The following is a 20,941-nucleotide window of genomic DNA, read 5'->3' as shown; positions in this document are numbered from 1 at the left end:
CTAAACCAGGACATAAACACGTATTATTCATAAGGCTGGTTTCTGTGAACACACTAATGAAGTGTTGAACATGTTATAAGAACTGATTTTTAGACCACAGATCTGGAAAATCTGATTTCAAGAAATCTTACCAAGATAATTTTCGCTTGTTCCACTGGCAGATTTTGTTTTGGTTTTTTTGTCTTAATTCAAGATATTTTGGCTTAATTCAAGATTTTCTTTTGCTTAATTCAAGATAGTTTTGCTTAATTCAAGATAGTTTTTGCTGAATTCAAGACATTTATTGCTTAATTCAAGATATTTTAGCTTAATTCAAGATTTTTTTGCTGAATTGAAGATATTTTTGCTGAATTGAAGATATTTTTGCTTAATTCCAGATATTTTGGCTTAATTCAAGATTTTTTTTTTGCTTAATTCAAGATTTTTTTGCTTAATTCAAGATATTATTTATGAAATCCCATATTATGAAATTTAATGATTTGGTTTATTATAAAATAATGCAAATAATGTATAAAGCCAAATTAAAGTGACCCCTGTCTGTGTACAAAGCTTCTTCTCAACACATGAGTCTAAATATGATTTGCAAGATGTCTGTAAATTTGTCGTACAAAAAGCTAGAAAACAGACTAAAAGCAGATGTATATCTGTTGTTGGAGTTAAACTATGGAATGAGGCCAGTGTGGATTTAAGAATGTGGAGCTCATTTTTGATATTTAAAAAAAATGGTACGTAGGGCAATTTTTGAAGGATACAATAGTTAAGATTTAATAAGTAATAAGTAAATAATTTATTTTCAGCTCTATATTAAATTATCTTTAATTTGTTTGGTTATGTTTTCTATTTTTCTGGTTTAGTTTCACTTTTTTATGTTTTTGTTTGATTGTTTGGTTGTATGCATTGCATTGTTGTTTTTTTGTTGTTTTTTCTGAACTAAATTAGCCAAAATGCTGTGGATGCAAATGCTAATATACAGATTACAAAAAAAAAAACAAAAAACAAAAACAAAACAAAAAACCTATAAACATAAACTGGTCTGCATGTTATTGGCCAAAATCCTAATAGTCAAATTGTGGCACTGCTTAACGGTCTGAGTGTTTATTCCATCGTGCTAATTCCTGTGGTATTTCATGTATCAGTGGGAGATGATGTATTAGTTCACAAACACAACATTGTAAATAGCTGGTCAACATCACGAAAACCAAAAGCACGACTTGTTACGTTGCCAAACAAACATAATACGACATCAGGAACTGTAAACCTTGAGCTTACAGTTTTCAAGAGCAACATCTGAGCTCTTGACATGAACATGGAAAAGGATTAAAAGAAGACGCCGACATTTGCAGTCATACCAACACAAACAACGATTAGTCAACACTGAAATGAATTCAGCACCAGATGTTGTTCTGTGAATGGACTGAAGGTGCAAGGCCAGAAGGAAAGTGCTCTGCAGAGGGTTTACAACATGGACAGTAACGTTGCAGCATTGTACAGCAGAGGCTGATGGTGGTCTGCTGTTACAATGGCTTGTACCTGTGCTGATGACCAGCTTGTGCAGCCTGGACAGAAGGCCGGGACCCTTCCCCAGTAAAGTCACCGTGTAATCGGTCTTAGGGAGCAGGTTCTCAAACTGGTAGAAGCGAGCCGAACCTGGAAGAACTTCTCTGATGGGTTTGTCACTTTCTGTTGGAGGTTTTATGGTCGTACTTTGGATCCGTCCGTTTTCAGGGATTATATTTTCTGTCTCTTCAGTCGGATGATGCTCGTTCTTGTCACCTTCATCGTCTTCCTCCTGATCTTCTTCCCCTTTCTTCACCTTTGGATCTTCATCTTTTCTGTTTTGTTTCCCGGTTACAACAAAGTTCTTGTACTTCCCCTCTGGTGCGTCCCATACCACTGTAAATCCATCAGACGTCCGGTTCGTCACGGCCACATTGTCCAACGGTTTCCTTGAAACATCGGATTCCGTCAGAGGTTTGGAATCTCTGATCCTTGTCCGTATACTTTTACTGTCCAACTCCCTTTCTGAAGTAGAATCAACTCTATCACCTCCCGCCTGGACTCTGTCAGTGTTGTTCTTCATCTGGGTGTGACTTTGTGCTGGTGTTCTCCTCTTTGGGGGTTTGACTGGTTTTGATGGTCTGGCTCCAGTATAGGTAGGACTATGTCTGATAATTGACCTGTTTGGGTTCACACTTCTGTCTGGAGATGTAACGGATCCATCTGGATTTACCCCTGGTCGGTCTACATTACTACTTGGCCTCTCTGGGTCGATATTTGGTCTGTGTAGATCAATACTTGATCTTTCTGGATTTGTCCTTGGTCTGTGTGGAGATGTAATGGATTCATCTGGATCTATATTTGTTCTGTCTACATTAGTACTTGGTCTATCTGGGTTTATATTTGGTCCTTCTGGGTTTCTAATGTCACTGTTGATGTTCAGTTCATGGATTGTGGCTTCAGAATGAGGTTCTGTGACAAAAGATTCTTCGTCCCTGTTTTTGTTTGACTGGATTCTCCTTTTAACTCCATCTTCTAATTGGTTAGCTTGTGTTCTGATGGTTCTTTCATGACCGTCTATCCTAGAATTTATCTTTAACCCTATGTTGTCATCTTCTCCTGACCTAATTTGGACTTCCTGTGCAGGTCTGTGGACGTCTCCTGAAGTTGTATCTTCAATAACATCCATGTTGACATCCTTGCCTGACTGGCTGGTTGGCCTCCTGACATCGATGCCACTGGTCATGTTTAGTTTTCTGGTTGGAAAAGGCTCACGTACGGGAGGTCTCATGTTTACACGGGTTCGGTTTAGGAAAGATCCAGCATAGGGGTGTGGACGACGTGGAAAACCAACTTTAGAATTTGGACGACGGAAGAGAGGACCTCCATTGGCTCTAGTCTGATTTGATTCAGCAGACATTAGAATCGAGGTTCTATCGTCAGTTTTGTCTCCAACCGGACCCGTAGCTTCGACCGGATGTGATTGACTGTCAGTAGGAGGTGATGAAGAAGCTGGGGCCTCATTGGAAGACTTAACATCCTGTGTTTCAGTTTCAGGAATTATGGGTGAAGCAGGATGCACCAACACCCGTGAGTTTGGACGAGTTTGGTTGAGAAAAGCTCCCACTTTTGGAGGAAGTTGACGTAAGTATCCACCGTTCTGAGGAACTGGACGACGAATTAGGAGTCGCCCTCTTTCTGTAAGCATTGTTTTCTGGTTTTGGTCAACTCCAGAGGAACCAGGTGTTGTTGCACCATCATTGTTTCCACTTGAACTCCTCAGACCTGCATTTCCCTCAGTTGAAGAAGTTGATGAAGATGATAACTCATTTGGTGACGTGGGCCTCATCTCTTGCTCTTTTCTGGGAGGGAGGTTTAAAGAAGATGGGGAACGGTGAGGAACTCTAAAGTTTTGATGGGTTTTGTTTTGAAAGAACCCCAGGTTTGGGCGTGGACGGCGGACAAGTCCACCTCTTGGAAGTGTGCGACGGAAAAAAGGTGCCCCACCTTCCTTTGGTGGCGGTGCTTTTCGATCTTCAAGCGGTGCTACGTCAGTGGTCCTCATGGTTTTATCAATGTGTGGTTCGTAGCTTCCAACTGTGTCAGAGTTTTCCGAGGTGGGAGAAGATGATCCTGGGAGCGATGATGATGATGATGATGATGAAGAAGCTGGCAAAGATGTTGACGAATGTGCTGCTGATATAGATGATGAGGAGTCAGCTGAGGATGAGGTGTCAGAAGGTGACGAAGATCCCAATCCTGCTATAGTCCGTGAAGATGATTGTTCAGATCTGGACGACAGTGAAGGAGCTTCAGGTGATGATGATGATGATGATGATGATCCTGCTGTTTTTCGTGAAGCTGGTTGTACAGATAACGATGACGAAGGAGCTTCTGGTACTGACATGTCTGAAGGTGACGATGATCCTGGTGTTGTCCATGGTACAGGTAAGGATGACGAAGAAGAATCAGCTGATGACGAGTCTGAAGATGATGATCCTGGCGTTGACAGTGATTCAGGTGTTGTCTCTGAAGATGACTGTACAGAGAAGAAGGATATTGATAAAGGTGATGAGGGAACACTTGATGACGAGGTGTCCGAAGGCGTCATTCCGCCTAAGATCTGCTTGGTCACCCGGTCTGCGTCCACCGACAGGTTGGACGGTTTGGACAGGTGGACGGAAAACGTTGTGATGTTCATACTTTTGAAAGTGTTCTCCAGGAGCTTATGTAAAGGATCCGAGTCTGCGGTTTCGAGTCCCGTCTCCGTTGACGACAGTTTGGGATCCTGGTTTTCCAGAGTCTCATCTCCTGAACCTCTGTGTGAACCTGTTTTCTTTCCAACCAGCACCGTTCCGTCCTCTTTGCAGCCGCCGCCTCTGTCCTTATGGGGTAATCTGATGTGTGTCACTTTAATTTTGTTCATACATGTCGTCTTGTGGCTTTCACCGGCTCCGATTGGCTCTGAAGACGTCGGATCAGTGTCGCTTCCCCTGCCAACATCTGGTTGCTCTTTGGATTCCGCAGTTGGTTCCTCCTCGGAGCCACTTTGCCTGTTTGTTCCTGAATCTGACCCAAATATTACAGCTGCGTTTTTTTCATGGGTCCTGTCAGTGTTTGAAGCGTCCACACTGGGCTCTGCGCTGTCCGCTGGGACGGAGACACCTGGTTTTGGTTTTTTGGGTACTATCGGTGCCTTTCTCAAAGGGCCCGAGCCAACTTTTCTCCCTCCAGACACAACTCTGCTTGTGTTGAAGCGGAACGAGCCGGGTATAGTCGGCCTCCGGGACAATGCGGGCCTTTCACTGAGGTTGGGCCTGGCGCCATCGCCGCCGCTCGTTGCGGGTTTAGGTCGTCCAATCACGGCGGCCGCCCCCCTCCCGTCCCCTCCCTCCACTGGTGGGTTTCCCTCCTCAGGTGATGACTCTGAGCCTCGGTTTCTGATGCCAACATCTGGTTCAGCCGTGACGTGCACGGTTGGTAAAGAGTCGCCTGAAGAAATGAATGAAGTGAGTGTTTGGAATCAATGAGCCTGTTTACATGACCGTAAAAGTCCAATAACTGGGAGTAATCCGATAATTCTAATAGTCTGATCATTCTAATAATCCGATAATTCTAATTATCCGATAATTCTAATAATCTGATAATTCTAATAATCTGATAATTCTAATAATCAGATAAATATAATAATCAGATAATTATAATAAGGAGATCTGACGAGGATTGATAAAGCAGTAAACCCTGGTTTGGACGTTTTCGTCCATTATTGGATTTCTTCCAGAGTTCGTACATAGTGACGGTAGAATGACACTTCCTGTTACACTGGAAAAAATCTAAATCTTACCAATCTTATATTTTTTAGACAATAGATCTGGAAAATCTGATTTCAAGAAATCTTACCAAGATAATTTTCACTTTTTCCTTTTTTTTTGCTTAATTGAAGTTTTTTTTTTTTTTTTTTGCTTAATTGAGGATACTTTTGTTTAATTCAATTTTTTGCTTACTTCAGGATATTTTTGCTTAATTCAAGATATTTTTTGCTTTATTCAAGATATTTTTGCTTAATTTAAGAATTTTTTTTGCTTAATTCAAGATTTTTTTCTTAATTCAAGACTTTTTTTGCTTAATTCAAGATTTTTTTTAGCTTAATTCAATATAGTTTTGCTTAATTCAAGATTTGTTTTGCTTAATTCAAGATTTATGTGCTTACTTCAAGATATTTTTGCTTAATTCAAGAATTTTTTGCTTAATTGGAGATTTTTTTGCTAACTTCAAGATATTTTTGCTTAATTCAAGATTTTTGTGCTTACTTCAAGATATTTTTGCTTAATTCAAGATTTGTTTTGCTTAATTCAAGATGTTTTTGCTTAATTCAACATATTTTTTGGTTGATGCAAGATTTTTTTTGCTTAATTCAAGCAAAAAAATCTACCAATGGAACAAGTGAAAATGATCTTGGTCAAATTTCTTGAAATCAGATTTTACAGACCTATTGTCTATAAATCAGTCCTTATATCTCACTGAAAAGTTCCTCTTTAGGTGATTCTGTCTGATTTTAAGCGTGATGAGATATTTGGACTAGAAATGAGACAAATACACTCGGTCAGATTTAGATTTTTCCAGTGTAAACAAAAGCAAATTAAAGGGTTCCACCTGTCAATCATCACACTATACTACCAATCAAAATTATTAAATGTTTATATAATCAAAAAAATTGTGAATAACAATGCTTTTTTCCATCTACAGTAGAGTATTTAATTTTTAAATGCCTCTGGACATTGGCTTTAATGCTTTTTAATGTCATTCAAGTCCTAAATTTTCACCAAATCTATTGAATGACTTCTAATGCTTGTCAATGACCTGTATAAACCCTGTATCAGATTATACTGTTTATATGATCATTAATAATCTGAAAACGATCGGTGTGTTCATGTAAACAGGCTCAGTGTTAGGGTCATCATGTCTGAATCCACAGCAGATCAGGTCTAACGAGGGAAGAAAAACAGGGTTAATGTTCATCAGATCCAACACTTTACAGGATGTGAAGTGTGGAAGAAACAGACATTAACTGGAAAAAGTGGAGCTGATGAAAACGCTCGTCAACTGAAAAATGAAGCAGTAAATGTGGATGTGAAATACCCTAAAATATCAAGTGATTCGACAATGAATACATCCATTTATCCACATATTTACAGGTATTTACTTCTGCCTGATGTCAAAACTCCAGTCAAAACTATTTCATTTATGTATTTATTTGTTATAATTGCACCTCCGTTCTACTGCTAGTTTTTATCTTACCAGCCGACAGGCCGTAAACTATTGTCGTCCTGCATCAGCGTCTGTTGTCCATTACACAACTGTCAATCGTCTTCTTCTCCGAAACTACTGTACAATTCCGATTGACTTCAAACTTGGTATACAGCTTCTTTATGATGATTTCAACAAAAGTTAGTGAAATTATTTGGATCCAGATCTGATTCTGGATTTGGTGCCACTTTGAAAAATGTCCCCATTATCAGAGATAGGAAGTGGATGGATGCAGTAACTCAGTAAATCTAAATGATCTCCAGTGTAAATGTCTCCAGTCCAGCCCTGATGGGGAGATGACCCAAACATAATGTCCACATGCTGATCAGGATCTGCTTCTGGATCTGGAACTGATGGAAAATTTCACATGGGCTCTTATGGGGAAAACATTTCAATCGTCTTTTTCTCTGAAACTCCAGTTCTGATTGACTTCAGACTTGGTATACAGCTTCTGTATGAGGATGTCAACACAAGGGATTGAAATTATTTGGATCCGGATCTGATTCTGGATTTGGTGCAACTTTGAAAAATTTTTCCATTATAACAGATAGGAAGTGGATTGAATCAGTATCAGTGATATCAAGTGTGAATTTGAATTTTGTACAGATCTGATTGGAATATGAGCAAAACATGGACTATTTCTGTAATAGAATAAATACACAGAACTGGGTGAGGATAAATGGATCTGGATACATTTACCTAAGCTTTTCATTTGGCCGCTAAGATACAGGACCGTTGGTCCTATTTTTAGTAGTTTTCATTTTTTTCTAAATGCTTAGTTTTAGTATTAATTTTAGTTTAGTGGTCTCTTTTCTCTTCTTCTCTGTCGTCATATTCAAATCAATCCCAGACAGGACTCTGCTGCTTTAGTCTCCATGTTTCCAGGTAGAGTGGGGACCAGAAGACGACTGGAAACCACAAGTGAACACAAGTGACGGAGCAAAAAGTGTCGTATGGAGACAGCACAGAAAATTGCTCGAGCGAAATAAAATGATTTCGTATCAATCCAACATTGACAAAAACGAAAACGAAGGGAATTTTATCCATAATTTTTGTCCGAATTAGTTCGTTTTGTAAGCACACAATGCAGTCTCAGTTATGTTGTTTTTTTTTTCTTTTAATTATAGTTTTATTTATTTCAGTTAACAAAAATGTTTTTTCAATTCTAGTTTTCGTCATTTCGTTAGTTTTCATTAATGATAATAACCTTGGCGCCTTCACGGTAGCTCATGGTCAATCGGCCGGTGGGGTAATAAAAATGAATGAGTGGATGAGTTGTTAAGTTAGCTGTTCACATTTCTGCTCTTATATCCGGTTTCCTAAGAACATTATGAATGAGAAAAATTATGAAATATCCATTTGTTTTCACCATTTTCTTCAGAAAACGACTATTTGAAACCGAACCACTCGATCACTTCTCGTTTCACATCCATTTTTACTGCTCTGTTTTTCACTTCACATGTATTTTCCTCATTTAACTTCTGCTTCTTCCTCCCGTCGTGGCTCAAAACCTTGCCGTGGAAAGAGAAAAGAACTGGTTTTTGAAGAACCTGCAAAAGGGAAAAGTGAATAAATTCAGTTAATGTTGAACACAGTCACAGCTTACGAACGGCTGAATTCTTCAACGTCTCTGCAGAAAAGAAAATATCACGGCAGAGTTCAGGATAACGGACTAATTTAACAGATTTTCCTGCTGGAACGCGGCGGCTGCACGTGGCTTGGTTAAGTTTGAGGCTTTCGTTTGTTCTGGTGTAATGTGTTTTATATGACGTGTTGGGCTGAGTAATGAGGTGTCGTGTGCACAGACATTCACTGGTTCTCACTGAATGGGAATGAAGCTGTTGTCGCCTGAAGAAAATATGAGCGAGAATGTTTCACCTGTTTTTTTTTTATAAAGCACAAAACCAACAATACGACCTGAAACTGCATCGGACTAATTTATGTCCTCAAATATACAGACTTTAGACGATAAACTTACATCTGTTTTTAACGCGTAAAGACCCAAACATCCACCTTTAACCAAAACCATCTACTGATCTAAACTGTTTAATACCTGTTGATCCACTAATCCTATCAATACATGTCAATAATTGGTGTCAAATACAGTTTTACCTCAATGATTCATAGGATAAAATGTATAAAAAATTGTAAAATGAGAATAAAATGAGCATAATACTTGAAAAATAAGGAAAACATTTTGTTGTTTTGAGAGAAAGCCACATGAAAAGAACGTGTGTGAAATTTGAAAAGAATCGGGTGAATAATGAACAAACAAGAAATTGGTTCGATAAATTTTTTACATTGAAATTTTCAAAAATTTGTAGAAAAGGTAAAAATTTTAATTCAGGCGTCAAATTGCGAAGAAACCTGTGTCCAAGTTGAAAAGAATCGGGTGAACAGTCCTGCAAGAAATGGTTTGGACTAATATGTCAGAATTTCTGGTATAGCTATATTTAAAATACATAAATAAAACAGAAAAAAAACAAGTAAAAAAAACAGTTTCAGCTGAATTTAACCTGATGTTGTTCAGGTGATATTTTATTCACCACACTAAAAAAGAAAATATTGTGAATTAGAGGCTTTTACCTTTAAATGAGCTGTGATTGGTTGATTTAGTCCTTGTTGTTGTTCAGTTCTAAGCTTCGGAACTTCACAAATAGGAGAACGCTAATTAACACTAATTAGGCGGGAATGAACAGGTTAAATAGATAATTAATTAATTTAAGAAAATACTGTCCAACCTATCAAACCAGATTCACTGAGACTAAACTCTCTTAAACAAGAGCATTAATTATTGTACATCAACTTCACAGATGAAGTGGAGAAAATCGCAAACACACATTGAGTTCGTGGTTTCCTCCGACATCTTTTATCATAATGAAATGAACTGAATGCTGATGGTCGTTACTCACGGGCGTGGCCGCGTCGTCGCGGGGTTTTGCTTTGACTCGACCCTTTTTCCGCCACCAAGGATGACATCATACCGACGCCCCGCCCTCCAGCTGCTGGATGCTGGGCGGAGTTTTCGTCAAGCGTGGGGACGCGTTCATTTCCTGACTCCTCCCTGCTCCATCAGTGGCCGTTGACGGTCAGCCCTGGTTACCTGTCAATCTCTCCCTGCGACCTGCTCCCATTGGCCCACGGCTGATGTGGATGGTGGTCTTAACCCACATGGGGTTAAGAGGGACCAGAGATGACTGGAGGAGGAGGAGGAGGAAGGAGGAGAAGGAAGGGAGGAGGCTGGGGCGCCGGAGGCGGCGGGAGGGAGGAGGACGAGAAGGAGGAGGGAGGAAGGCGGAAGAGGGGCACGAGGAGGAGGGAGGCGCCGGAGAGGCGGAGAGGAGGACGAGGAAGAGGAGAAGGCGGAGGCAGAGATCAGTGGCGGAGGAGGAGAAGGAGGAGGAGGAGGAAGCAGAGGAGAAAGAGGAAGAGGAGGAGGAGGAGGAGGAGGAAGGCAGGAGGAGGAAGAGGAAGAGGCGAAGGAGGAGGAAGAGGAAGAGGAGGGAGGAGGAGGAGGAGGAAGAGGAAGAGGACGAGGAGGAGGGAGGAAGAGTGAGCAGAAGGAGGAAGAGGAAGCGGAGAAGAGGAAGAGGAGGAGGAGGAACAGGAGCAGGAGGAGGAGGAGGAGGAAGAGGGAGAGGAGGAGGAGGAAGAGGAGGAGGAGAAAGGAGGAGGAGGAAGAGGAAGAGGAGGAGGAGGAACAGGAGCAGGAGGCGGAGGAGGAGGAGAGGAAGAGGAGGAGGAAGAGGAGGAGGAGGAGGAGAGGAGGAGAAAGAGGAAGAGTCGAAGTGTTTAGTTTTCTTTCAGTTGTTTTGTCTGATGTACTCATTATTTGTCTCATTCTTTTCTTTTCCTTTTCAACAGTTTCTTTTTCCTTTTTAATTCTCATTCATGTATTTTTATTCATTTTTGTGTCGTTCCACATTCATACTGCTTTGCTGTTTTCATCATGTGTTCTCATCCTCAGACGCTCAGACTCTGAGCTGTAGATGAGATTAAATCTAATAAAATCTGTTCAAATACAGTTTTATGTGTTTTCATTATAAATAAACATCAGTATGATGGAACAGAAGTGTCACATGTTCACACCAAACCAAGATTATTTCATCAGTAATTTCAGATCATCTGTTAAATGATGATGACGAAGGTGATGAAGGCCTGAGTATTTGCTTACGGGTGCTGAAGTGGGCGGTGCTCTGGGCTCCTCTCCGTCCGTCCACCTCCCCGCTCACTCGGACCTCGTACTCCTGCCCGGCGGCCAGTCCGGTCTGAGTGAAGGAGGTCAGCCCCCCCTCCACCTGCACCGAGATCAGCTGATCGCCCTCCTTCTGTTCGGACCAATCACAGACGAAGACGAACACGAGGTCATTCAACGAGAAATCACACAAAGAACAACTGCGATGTGTCACTAAAAACACCTGTGGCTAAATCCTGGACCCTGATTGGCCCGCATTTTACTGTGAAATCAGTAAAAAAAAAAAAAAATCAAAAACATAAATAACATAGAAAATGATGAAACTGTTTCACTGCTGAAGAAGTGATGGATGACATTATCGTACAAACACATATTTAGTTCTGATTCACAGGCTGGAAGAGCGTTTATTCAGTATCGTTTTAAAGGTGGAAGAATCACAAAAAAAACAACAAAAAAACAGAGATGCTGAATTTACAGAAACAGCTGAAATATGTTGGAACCTCAGCTCCATCCTACATCAGATAATAAAGTCTGCAAATAAAACTGATGCAGCCCAAACAAAAAAAACATGTATTTTCTATGAGATTATAGTCATAAATTTACTAGAAAAAACTTTTGAGAAAAATGAGACGTTATCTGAGATTTAAGTCAAAAATTTACCAAAAAAATTTGGATTTTCTCTCAGATCATAGTCATGAACTTTCTACAAAAAATTCATAAACTTACACAAAAAAAAACAGGAGATTATAAGAAATTTAAGTCATAAAATTTGGATTTTATTGGATTTTCTCAGATTTTTGTCTTGAATGCCTCATTCCTAAAGAGCCCCTTTGGTGACATGTGAGAAAAAAAATATTAACTTAAAAACTTATGAGAAAAATGAGACATTATCTGAGATTTAAGTCAAAAATTTACCAGAAAAATTTGGATTTTCGCTCAGATTATAGTCATGAACTTTCTACAAAAAACTCAGAAATTTCCAAGAAAAAACAGGAGATTATAAGAAATTTCAATCAGAAAATTTGGATTTTCTCTGAGATTATAGTCATGGACTTTATACAAAAAAACTCATACATTTACACTGCAAAAATTTAACCTTACCAAGATAAATTTCACTTGTTCCATTGGCAGATTTTTTTACTAATTCAAGCAAAAAAAAAAAAAAAAAATAGAAAAACACACTTGGTAAGATTTTGATTTTTTCCAGTGTAAAAGAAAAAAATTGAGATTATAAGAAATTTAAGTCATAAACATGGATTTTATTGGATTTTCTCAGATTTTTTTCTTGAATGTCTCATTCTACGGAGCCCCTTTGGTGACAGGTGAGAAAAAAAATAATGTGTGACCATGAGTTACTAGTGTCCTTTACTGAAACCCCATGCCTTACCGGCAAGTGTTTGAAATATATTATGGCAGTTCATACCAGGGTGAAATCAAATTAAATCAAACTGAGGTGTTCCATGTTGGTAAGAGCATCAACCGGGGTGCTACACGATACAGCAATCTTACAGGTCAACTGTCTTGTGGTCACGCTTTTTTTTTTTTCCTCACATGTCATCAAAGGGGCTCCGTACGTTCCCCTGGTACTTCATGCAAACATAGAAAGTGTTTTTTTGGAAGAAAAACGGAGACTGTTTCACTGCTGAAGAAGTGATGGATGACATTATCGTACAAACACATATTTAGTCCTGATTCACAGGCTGGAAGAGCGTTTATTCAGCATCATTTCAAAGGTGGAAGAATCACAAAAAAAAACCCAGAGACGCTGAGTTTGCAGAAACAGCTGAGCTCTGTGGAACCTCAGCTCCGTCTCCAGTCAGATAAAGTCTGCAGATCAAACTGATGCAGACTGAGTTAGGAACCCACGTCTTTGTGTTCTCCCACACATGACTTCATTGTGTTTCCGTCGTTTTGCATCGGGTTCATTTCACGCCGCTGCCGAGGCGACTAAACCGTCTTATATCCAGAAGCTTTAACCACCCGTCGCAGCGTCCGCGGTTTCTCCGTAACAGACGTTTTATTTTAGCTTCGTAATGAATGGGGACCGTGTTGTAAAAAGTAATGCATCACAGCTGGGTTGCCGTGTGGTTTCCTTGACAACCGAGTTCCAGAGGTCGTCCCGGATCAGCGTCCGAGCGCTGAGAAGCTTTCAATCCGTTTCCACGTGAACGGCGGTGACATCATGAAAACAGAGGCTCCAATAAATTCACGACACGCTTTAAAACGAGCTGAAACGTCATGTGACCGTTCGCCATTCGGGCAAATGAAGACACAAAACTGTTTGTATTATGGGATTGAAACATGTTTTCCTCTGTAGGACAATTATTCAGTCAAAGTACTAGAACACACTGAAAATACTCCACTGGACGTTCAAGTTCTGTTTTAAAACCTCAACTCTGGACAAGTATGAGCGGACGAGAGGATTATTGGACAAACAAATGTATTTGCTGAAACAACTGAAACACGTTGGGAACCCCAGCTCCATCCTACAGCAGATAATAAAGTCTGCAGATAAAACTAACACAGCCAAAAAAAAAAAAAAAAAAAAAACTAGTATTTTCATAAATTTACTAAAAAAAACTCAGGAGAAAAATTAGACATTATCTGGAGTTGGTCTCCAAGAGCTGTTGGTGGCAGCTAAGTGCTAATGCTAATTGCTAATGCTAATCAATGATGCCAATTGCTAATGCTAATCACTGATGCCAATTGCTCATGCTGATTGTCAAGGGATGATTTGAGCCTCCAGAAGATGTGAGTCGCACATGCGTAGAAGCATTTATCTCTGTCGGCCATCTTTTACAACTTTCTACGGCAGCCTTGCCAGGACAATTCACTGTTGTAAGAGTCAAATTATATAAAAGTACAGAGACTTGACTTTACCTTCAAGGAGTATCTTTCTAGCGATCAGAATTGATTCTGAGAGCCAGTTTCAATGCCTACTTTCTGTTTGTTTCACAGCTGAGAGCCAACCAGTGGACAAACATTTAGATCTAAATCTGGTCAGATTGGAACCTTTGGTGGGCCACATTTGGACCCCGGGCCGCATGTTTGAGACCCCTGCCTTAGCATTAATGATTAGCATTAGCAGGTAGCACATTAGCAGTAGTGAGAGGAGGTCATGGACCAACTCCAGATGGTCATCGCTTCTGTGGTCCAGGAGAACTAAAGTGTATGTAGCTGTTAATTAAACTTTCAGAAATGTTCTGAGCATCCTGAGACAAAACGACTTTGGATCATCAAAATGTTCAAGTTTCTTAAAATGTTCTAATGTTGAGATGTTTCCCTAAGGATCATAACCTTCTCCTGAACTTTAACCACTAAACCCAAACCAGAACCAGAAGCACAGAAGACGCTGTGATCAAGTATCAGGATCATAATCTATAGAAAAATGCATATTGAAGATTTACGAACATTGTCTCATTTTTATCCTTGAATATTGAATTTTATCACTGAACTTTGAAAAGATCCCATTAAATATCCCCCGTTTTCATGGATCCCTAAATCTTGGCTTCAGGACTCAAACAGAAGACATGTTTGTGTGGGGAACATGTGGCTGAACATCCGACTCTAATCTAACGGTGACCTTTGACCCGGTGGATATGGGATCCCAGACCGGTCCAAACCCTCAGATCTGAACCCTGTGAACACGATCCAGACCCACATGGGCCGTCACAGTCCGTAAAACCGAGCCGAGATGCTCCATAAAAAGGTGAAACGCTGACGGAGAGCAGAACGAGATGCATGAAAACCATAAATCACAGCGATTTGTCCAAGTTTCAGCAGAGTCTGAGCCGGTTTTCTCTGCAGAATCTGAAGGTGTTAAATAAAGCAGGTGTTGTTTTCTGAAAATAACGGATCTAAGCGATCATTTTTTTTTACAGGAATTCAGCAGAAATAATTTATTTATATTTTATGTGTTTTTCCTTCATTTTCTTACCATATTTTATTATCTATTATCGATGTTGTGGAAGATGACGGTGTTTCCACAGTAACTACGGAGCCTCTGAACGTCCAAATATGGTCATATCTGATGAAAAGATGAAGAACTCAGTGGCAGCTGCTCATCTTTCAGAGGGGAAGCTCATTGTCGGCTTACATCAAAAACAACTGTCAAGTTATTTAAACATAAAATCTGCCCTCCATTCCATTAGCACTGTCTGCCATCATGTGCACCTCGCTAGACAGCTAGTTCACTCCGACCTAGCCAACAGTATGAGTGAGTTAACTATCTATAAAACGATATTAAACTCGTACAAAAAATGATTAACTTTTGTAACTGAAACAAGAAAACGTTGAAATTATGTTAAATTGAAACAAGGAAGTACAATGAGTGTGTTTATTTACAGTGCAAGAAATGAACAGTTCATTTGGTTTGTGTGATTTCACAGCAGAATGTGTGACGGTATTAACTGAACTGTGTCAGTGAAGGAGCAGATCTGAAAACAGCTGTCAATCAAACAGATTCAGCCTTGGACCCATCCTCCAATCAGCACATGGAAGCTCAGCGTCCGGCCCCGGCCGAGCTCCGCCCACAGCTCCATTCACCCTCAGAGACGCTGAGCATCCAGGGGCGGGACAACACGGTGGCATTATCCAATTACTGTCCAGTTTTGAGTTGTTGAATAAACCAGTTCCACTCAGTCCCATTGAAGTGCATGGACACTGAGCGTCTGTGGACAAATGCACTGAGCAGAGATGGAGGAGGAAAAACACAGGACACGGGAATGGAGGAGAAGTGAACAACATCCGTCCACTGATCTGGGATCAGACTGATTCTGAACCAACTGGTCTGAGAGATGAACGTGTTCCAACACATTTGGAGTCAATGAAATGAAACACTGAACAGATTTGAGCATTTAACTGGAGTCATTTTAGGGGAAGCTGAGCTTCCACTGCAGTCTGAGAGATCGCCTCTGGAAGAACTGTATTTGACACCATTATTGACATGTATTGATTCGGATTAGTGGCATCAACAGTATTAAACAGTTTAGATCAGTAGATGGTTTTGGTTTTTGAGGGTTAACAGAATAAATACAGGGTTGTAGTTGGTATACAATGATGAAATCTCTCCTTTTTCATGCATTTTGCTTATTTTCTCATCATTTTAAAGGAATTTGTTCCTTTTTTATGCCATATTCAAGGTTTTTCGAATTCATGTTTTCCTTATTTTTCCAGTATTTTGCTCATTTTGTTCTCATTTTACAAGTTTTGTACATTTTATCCTATGAATCATGGAGGTAAACTGTATTTGACACCAATTATTGACATGTATTGATCGGATTAGTGGATCAACAGTATTAAACAGTTTAGATCAGTAGATGGTTTGTGTCACCAGTGGAGGTTTGGGTCTTTATGGGTTAATTGGCTTCACATTGTAATTCTTAAGTGTTTTTTTTTTATTTTCTTCAGCCTGCATTTGTTTCCTGATGCCTTCAGTCTTTAATTTGTCACTGGATCATGTTCAGACGAGGCTAATGAGGTTTATTTATAAAACCCTGAACTGTTCTATTGTGAAACATCAGGATCGGTGACATTACCAGGAAACAGAAAACATGTGATGCTGAGGTCTACAGTTCTCCAGGTTGTTGTTGTTGTTGTTGTTGTTGTGACAGTGTGTTGTCGGTCTGTTGGGCTGGTAAACAGCTCCTGATCAGCATTTTTCTCGTCTCTTTTCTGTTTTTTTCTCTGTGTCGCAGCTGCGGACCGCTGCTGATGTCATCCCTCTGGCAGTCGCCATGTTTTTGACAGTGTTTACACGTCGCCCATAGCAACAAGCATCCCACATGTGCATCGTTTTCCTCTGGAACCTCGGAGCCATCTCTTCATTTACTGCTCCTCTGTTTCTGTTTCTGAGCTGCTCCGTGGATTGAGTCGGATCGGATTCGTCTGTTCCTGCGCTTTGTTATTCCTCAGAAGACATAAAAGAAGGAAACACCAGTCCAACGCTGCTTTCAAACGGTTATTGGGTTGATCCAGCAACTGAATGTGGAGGAATTCTTCTTCTTCTCCTCAGTTGTGGATGTAAACGTTCCTTAAAACTCACTCAAACTTTCCATTAAGACCCAATGTGACTTTTGTTGGTTCTCAAATGAATTTTTCTCTCTATTCATCTCTTTTCTAAGTGATTTATCACCATTTATTCTAATATTATCCTTTGAATTTTGCATTTATTTCCATTAAAAATCATCTACTTTCCTATGTGATATTTCCACGGATCATGTAGATCAGGCATCACCAGATGGCGGACCTCGGTCCGGACCCAGACCCAGTGATGGTTCTGTGTGGACCTGTGACCAATGTCTGATAAATTCATGAAATAGATCATTTTCAAACAGTATTTTTTCTGATGGTGGCGGCTTTTAGACAGCAGGCTGCTTCTCCAATTAATACGACAATAGCTTCACACAGATGAGCCAATCAAATCACTTGTTTAATATTATTTATTTTGTTGTTGTGTTTTGTTTTTTCTCCTCTTTTTGTGTTTAATAGATCTGTAGGTTTGTTGTATACTTTTTTGTGTGTGTCTGTGTGGTTCCTTATGTTCAGTACCTGTTTATGAAAATGTATAATTTAAAAAAAAAAACAAAAAAAAAAACAAAACAGAAAAACAGGAAAAACAACAGCCACTAAAATCACATTGGGTTCTTCTGGGTTAATCTGACCAATAGTTTGGTTGGGAAAATGTTTGAAGAAATCGCTAACGAAGACAACGATAAAGACGATGATGACGAACATAGCGTAGATAAAACCCTGATTCCACTTTTCATCCCTTCCTGTTCTCCATTTTACGCCCCCTTTGACGCTTCTCCATCACTAACTTCCTTCTACTCCTTCCTCTTCTGGACGGCTTTATCTAATTCCTGGGTGGCTCTGTCTAATTCCTGGGGTTGCTCACATTCAGACTCCTCACGTTAATCCCCTGATGACGTCACCTCGGGGGCAGATCGGCGTCCAGTTGCACTTAGAAACATGCGGCGGCATTCGCGGTTACTGTGTGGGAAAACATGATTTGGATTCATTCGGGAAAAATGTGTGTGTGTGTGTGTGTGTGTGTGTGTGTGTGTGTGTGGTTGTGTTGTAATCTGCTTTCTTTTCATCTCGGTGACAGTTTTGATTTTGACTGATTTAGAAAGTGAGGGGTAAGAGTGTTCCCTTTGTTCGACGGCCCACTCTCTCCTCAACAATACCAACGCAATTAGTAATTTTCCACTTGTTTAATGCCTTCTGCTGCAGATTGATCGCACATGTCTGCACTGACACCGCTCCCATGAACCAGTGGAGTCCAGGTTAGTGGGTTTATGTGGTTTTGTTCTTCCTCATTAAACCAAACACAGAGTGTATCTGACAGTGAGACAACGGAGCAGAGGATTAACCCATTAAGAGTTGAGTGATTAAGTGGCGGTCATGATGTCTAATACAAATACATTTACACATCTCTAATGACGTCTGGGAAATAAATAGAATAAGATTAAAAAACTTTATTAGTGTTTTTCTGTAACTTACTGGAGGGTACATGATGTGATTTAAATAGGGATGGGAATTTGAGAACCAGTTCTTTTTGAGAAACCGGATCCCGGTAGTTCGATTCCTTGGAATCGGTTGCCTGCTTAACGATTCTGCTTATCAATTCCGCCTTCATTGCGCATGCACGATGACGTCACGCGTACGCTGCATTGTTTCGGTCAGACTGTACAGTGTATGGATGTGTGTGTGTGTGTGTATATATATATATATATACTATATATATATATATATATCTATATATATTATATATATGTATTTTTATTTTTATTTTTTTTGTTGTCTATTGTCTTCGTTCTTGTCTATTGTCTTCTATCAGTTTTTTGGGTTTTTTGTTTTTTTTTTTTCCCTCGTGGCTATTCTTTTTTTTTTTATTGTTTTGGTTTTTGCTTATTGTTTGTTTTTTCCTCTGGTGACTTGTAGTTTCCTGTTGTTGTGATTTTGTAAGTAAAAATAAAAATGATTAATGATTTTTTTTTTTTTTTTTAAGTTACAATTTAAAACATTTTCTTTCTCGATTTCACAAGGTAACATCACTGATGATGTCATTAAAAGATATGCTACACAACTTATGGCTTTATATGCACATGATGATAAGAAACAGACAGTTGTTCTTCAGACATAGTTGGTCTCAGTTCATTTTTTATGCTCTTTATCTGTGAAAATGATCTTATCCTGAACTATTTGTCGTCCTCAGACATAGTAACAGTGGTCGTATTTCTCCCCACATTAAGGAAAACTAAATAAATCTGGTCTGGAAACAAAGGGGTGAGACAAAGACAAAGGGGTGAGAGCTAATAAACTATGCTTCCACCCCTTTTTGAATATGACTTTCTTTTTGTGTGTGTGTGTATTATTATTTTTTGCTTCCTTGAATTTTCATTTCTATACTATGTTTGTACAAGAAGTCAAATAGTAGCAATCCTGAAGCTTGTACCATTTCCATATTTGGAATAAATCAATTATAAAAAACAAAACAAAAAAACATTTGATTCTGGAAAAAAAAAAAAGGGCAAAAGGATGTATTCACAGCATATTTTCTGACGCTTTATGGTCAAAATAAAAAAAAAAAAAAAACTCCAGGTGGACCATTTTAAGATTAGAAGTTAACGGGTTAAACACAATTAAATCCACTATAATTCCATAGATTATATATATTCTACTGACACAAGGAAACACTGTTACTAAATATTACACATCACCTAGAATTCAGCTATCTAGTCAACGCAACTATAGTGATTAATTTGTGAAATTTTAATATTAAGACATTACATAAAAAAAATTCTGGAATTTTCTTCAGACCTCTGCAGACGGTGAGGCCGTCAGCTGTAGTGTATTTAACTTGTAAATAAATGTGTCGCTGGGTTTCATTAACATCCACTGCAGAAGAGTTTTAAAACAGTCCCCAGTTACACTTCCTCCTAAACGGTCACTTATTGCTGTGACTATTTCCTGACATGAGAAGATGAGGTGTTTTGTTTTTCCACGTGGGATCAGAACATGACTCAAAGTGTCCGAAAAAACACCCAACATGTCTCAATCATTTTCATCTTTTCTTCTCCACTCGCTCCGATTCTGAACCGTTTATTATAAACAGATTCTGAAGAAAAAAAACACATGGACTTAATGCGATGCCGAAGCGCCCCTCGGCCTTCTGGGTAACCGTGGCGTCACCCTGCGTGCCTCCGTCTACATCAGCTGTTCTCGGGGCTCGGTGTTTTGGCGGTCGGCGTTTGTTGATCCGCGAACACAAACAGTTTAGAACATAAACATAATGACCTTCACAAACTCTAATGGAACACGTGTGTGGAACGTTAAACGCACATTATTCAACCTTTTGGATCCAGACGCCGACACTGGAGACGATGTTGACGCTGGAGTCGACCCCCCCCCCCCGACCTGCAGTTTGTTTCATATGTGTGTGTTTGTGTTTACATAAAACAACCTAATGTGTTGTTATGAACAGAATGACAGCGTTTCTGATGTTCAACTCCTTTTACAGACAATAAATACTGACCAATAAACAATACAAAACACAACATGTGACAAAACACAACATGTGACAAAACACAACATGTGACAAAATAAACATTTAACTAAACATGTGACAAAACACAGCCCAGATCAGGAACTGCTGTCTGCATCTGTGTATATTTGTGTGTATAGTTCTGTATATCTGTGTATATGTCTGTATAGTTCCGTATATCTGTGTAAATTTGATTATATCTGTGTATATTGTGTATGTCTTTGTATATGTGTGTATATTTCTGTACATCTGTGTATATTTGTGCATATTTGTATGTATATCTGTGTATAATTGTGTATATTTCTAAGTATATTTGTAAGCATATTTGTGTATATTTATATGTATATTTGTATGTATATTTGCGTATATTTGCATATATTTCTAAGTACATTTGT

At 39.4% G+C, this 20,941-nt stretch overlaps 1 protein-coding gene across 1 annotated transcript in view; it reads right to left on the bottom strand.

Annotated features, from left to right (window-relative positions):
* LOC115428201 (mucin-17-like) overlaps positions 1-20,941 on the bottom strand; it is a 56,914-nt gene that overhangs the window by 16,036 nt on the left and 19,937 nt on the right. The window contains 4 exon segments of the mRNA XM_030147040.1: positions 1,531-4,989; positions 9,717-9,868; positions 9,989-10,001; positions 10,979-11,132. Of these exon segments, the coding sequence (XP_030002900.1) occupies positions 1,531-4,989; positions 9,717-9,868; positions 9,989-10,001; positions 10,979-11,132 (3,778 nt within the window).

This window comes from Sphaeramia orbicularis, chromosome 11 (assembly GCF_902148855.1).
Source record: "Sphaeramia orbicularis chromosome 11, fSphaOr1.1, whole genome shotgun sequence".
Taxonomy (NCBI): domain Eukaryota; kingdom Metazoa; phylum Chordata; class Actinopteri; order Kurtiformes; family Apogonidae; genus Sphaeramia; species Sphaeramia orbicularis.
The sequence above is the reverse complement of the archived record's forward strand: the minus strand, read 5'-3'. Positions and strand labels throughout refer to the sequence as shown.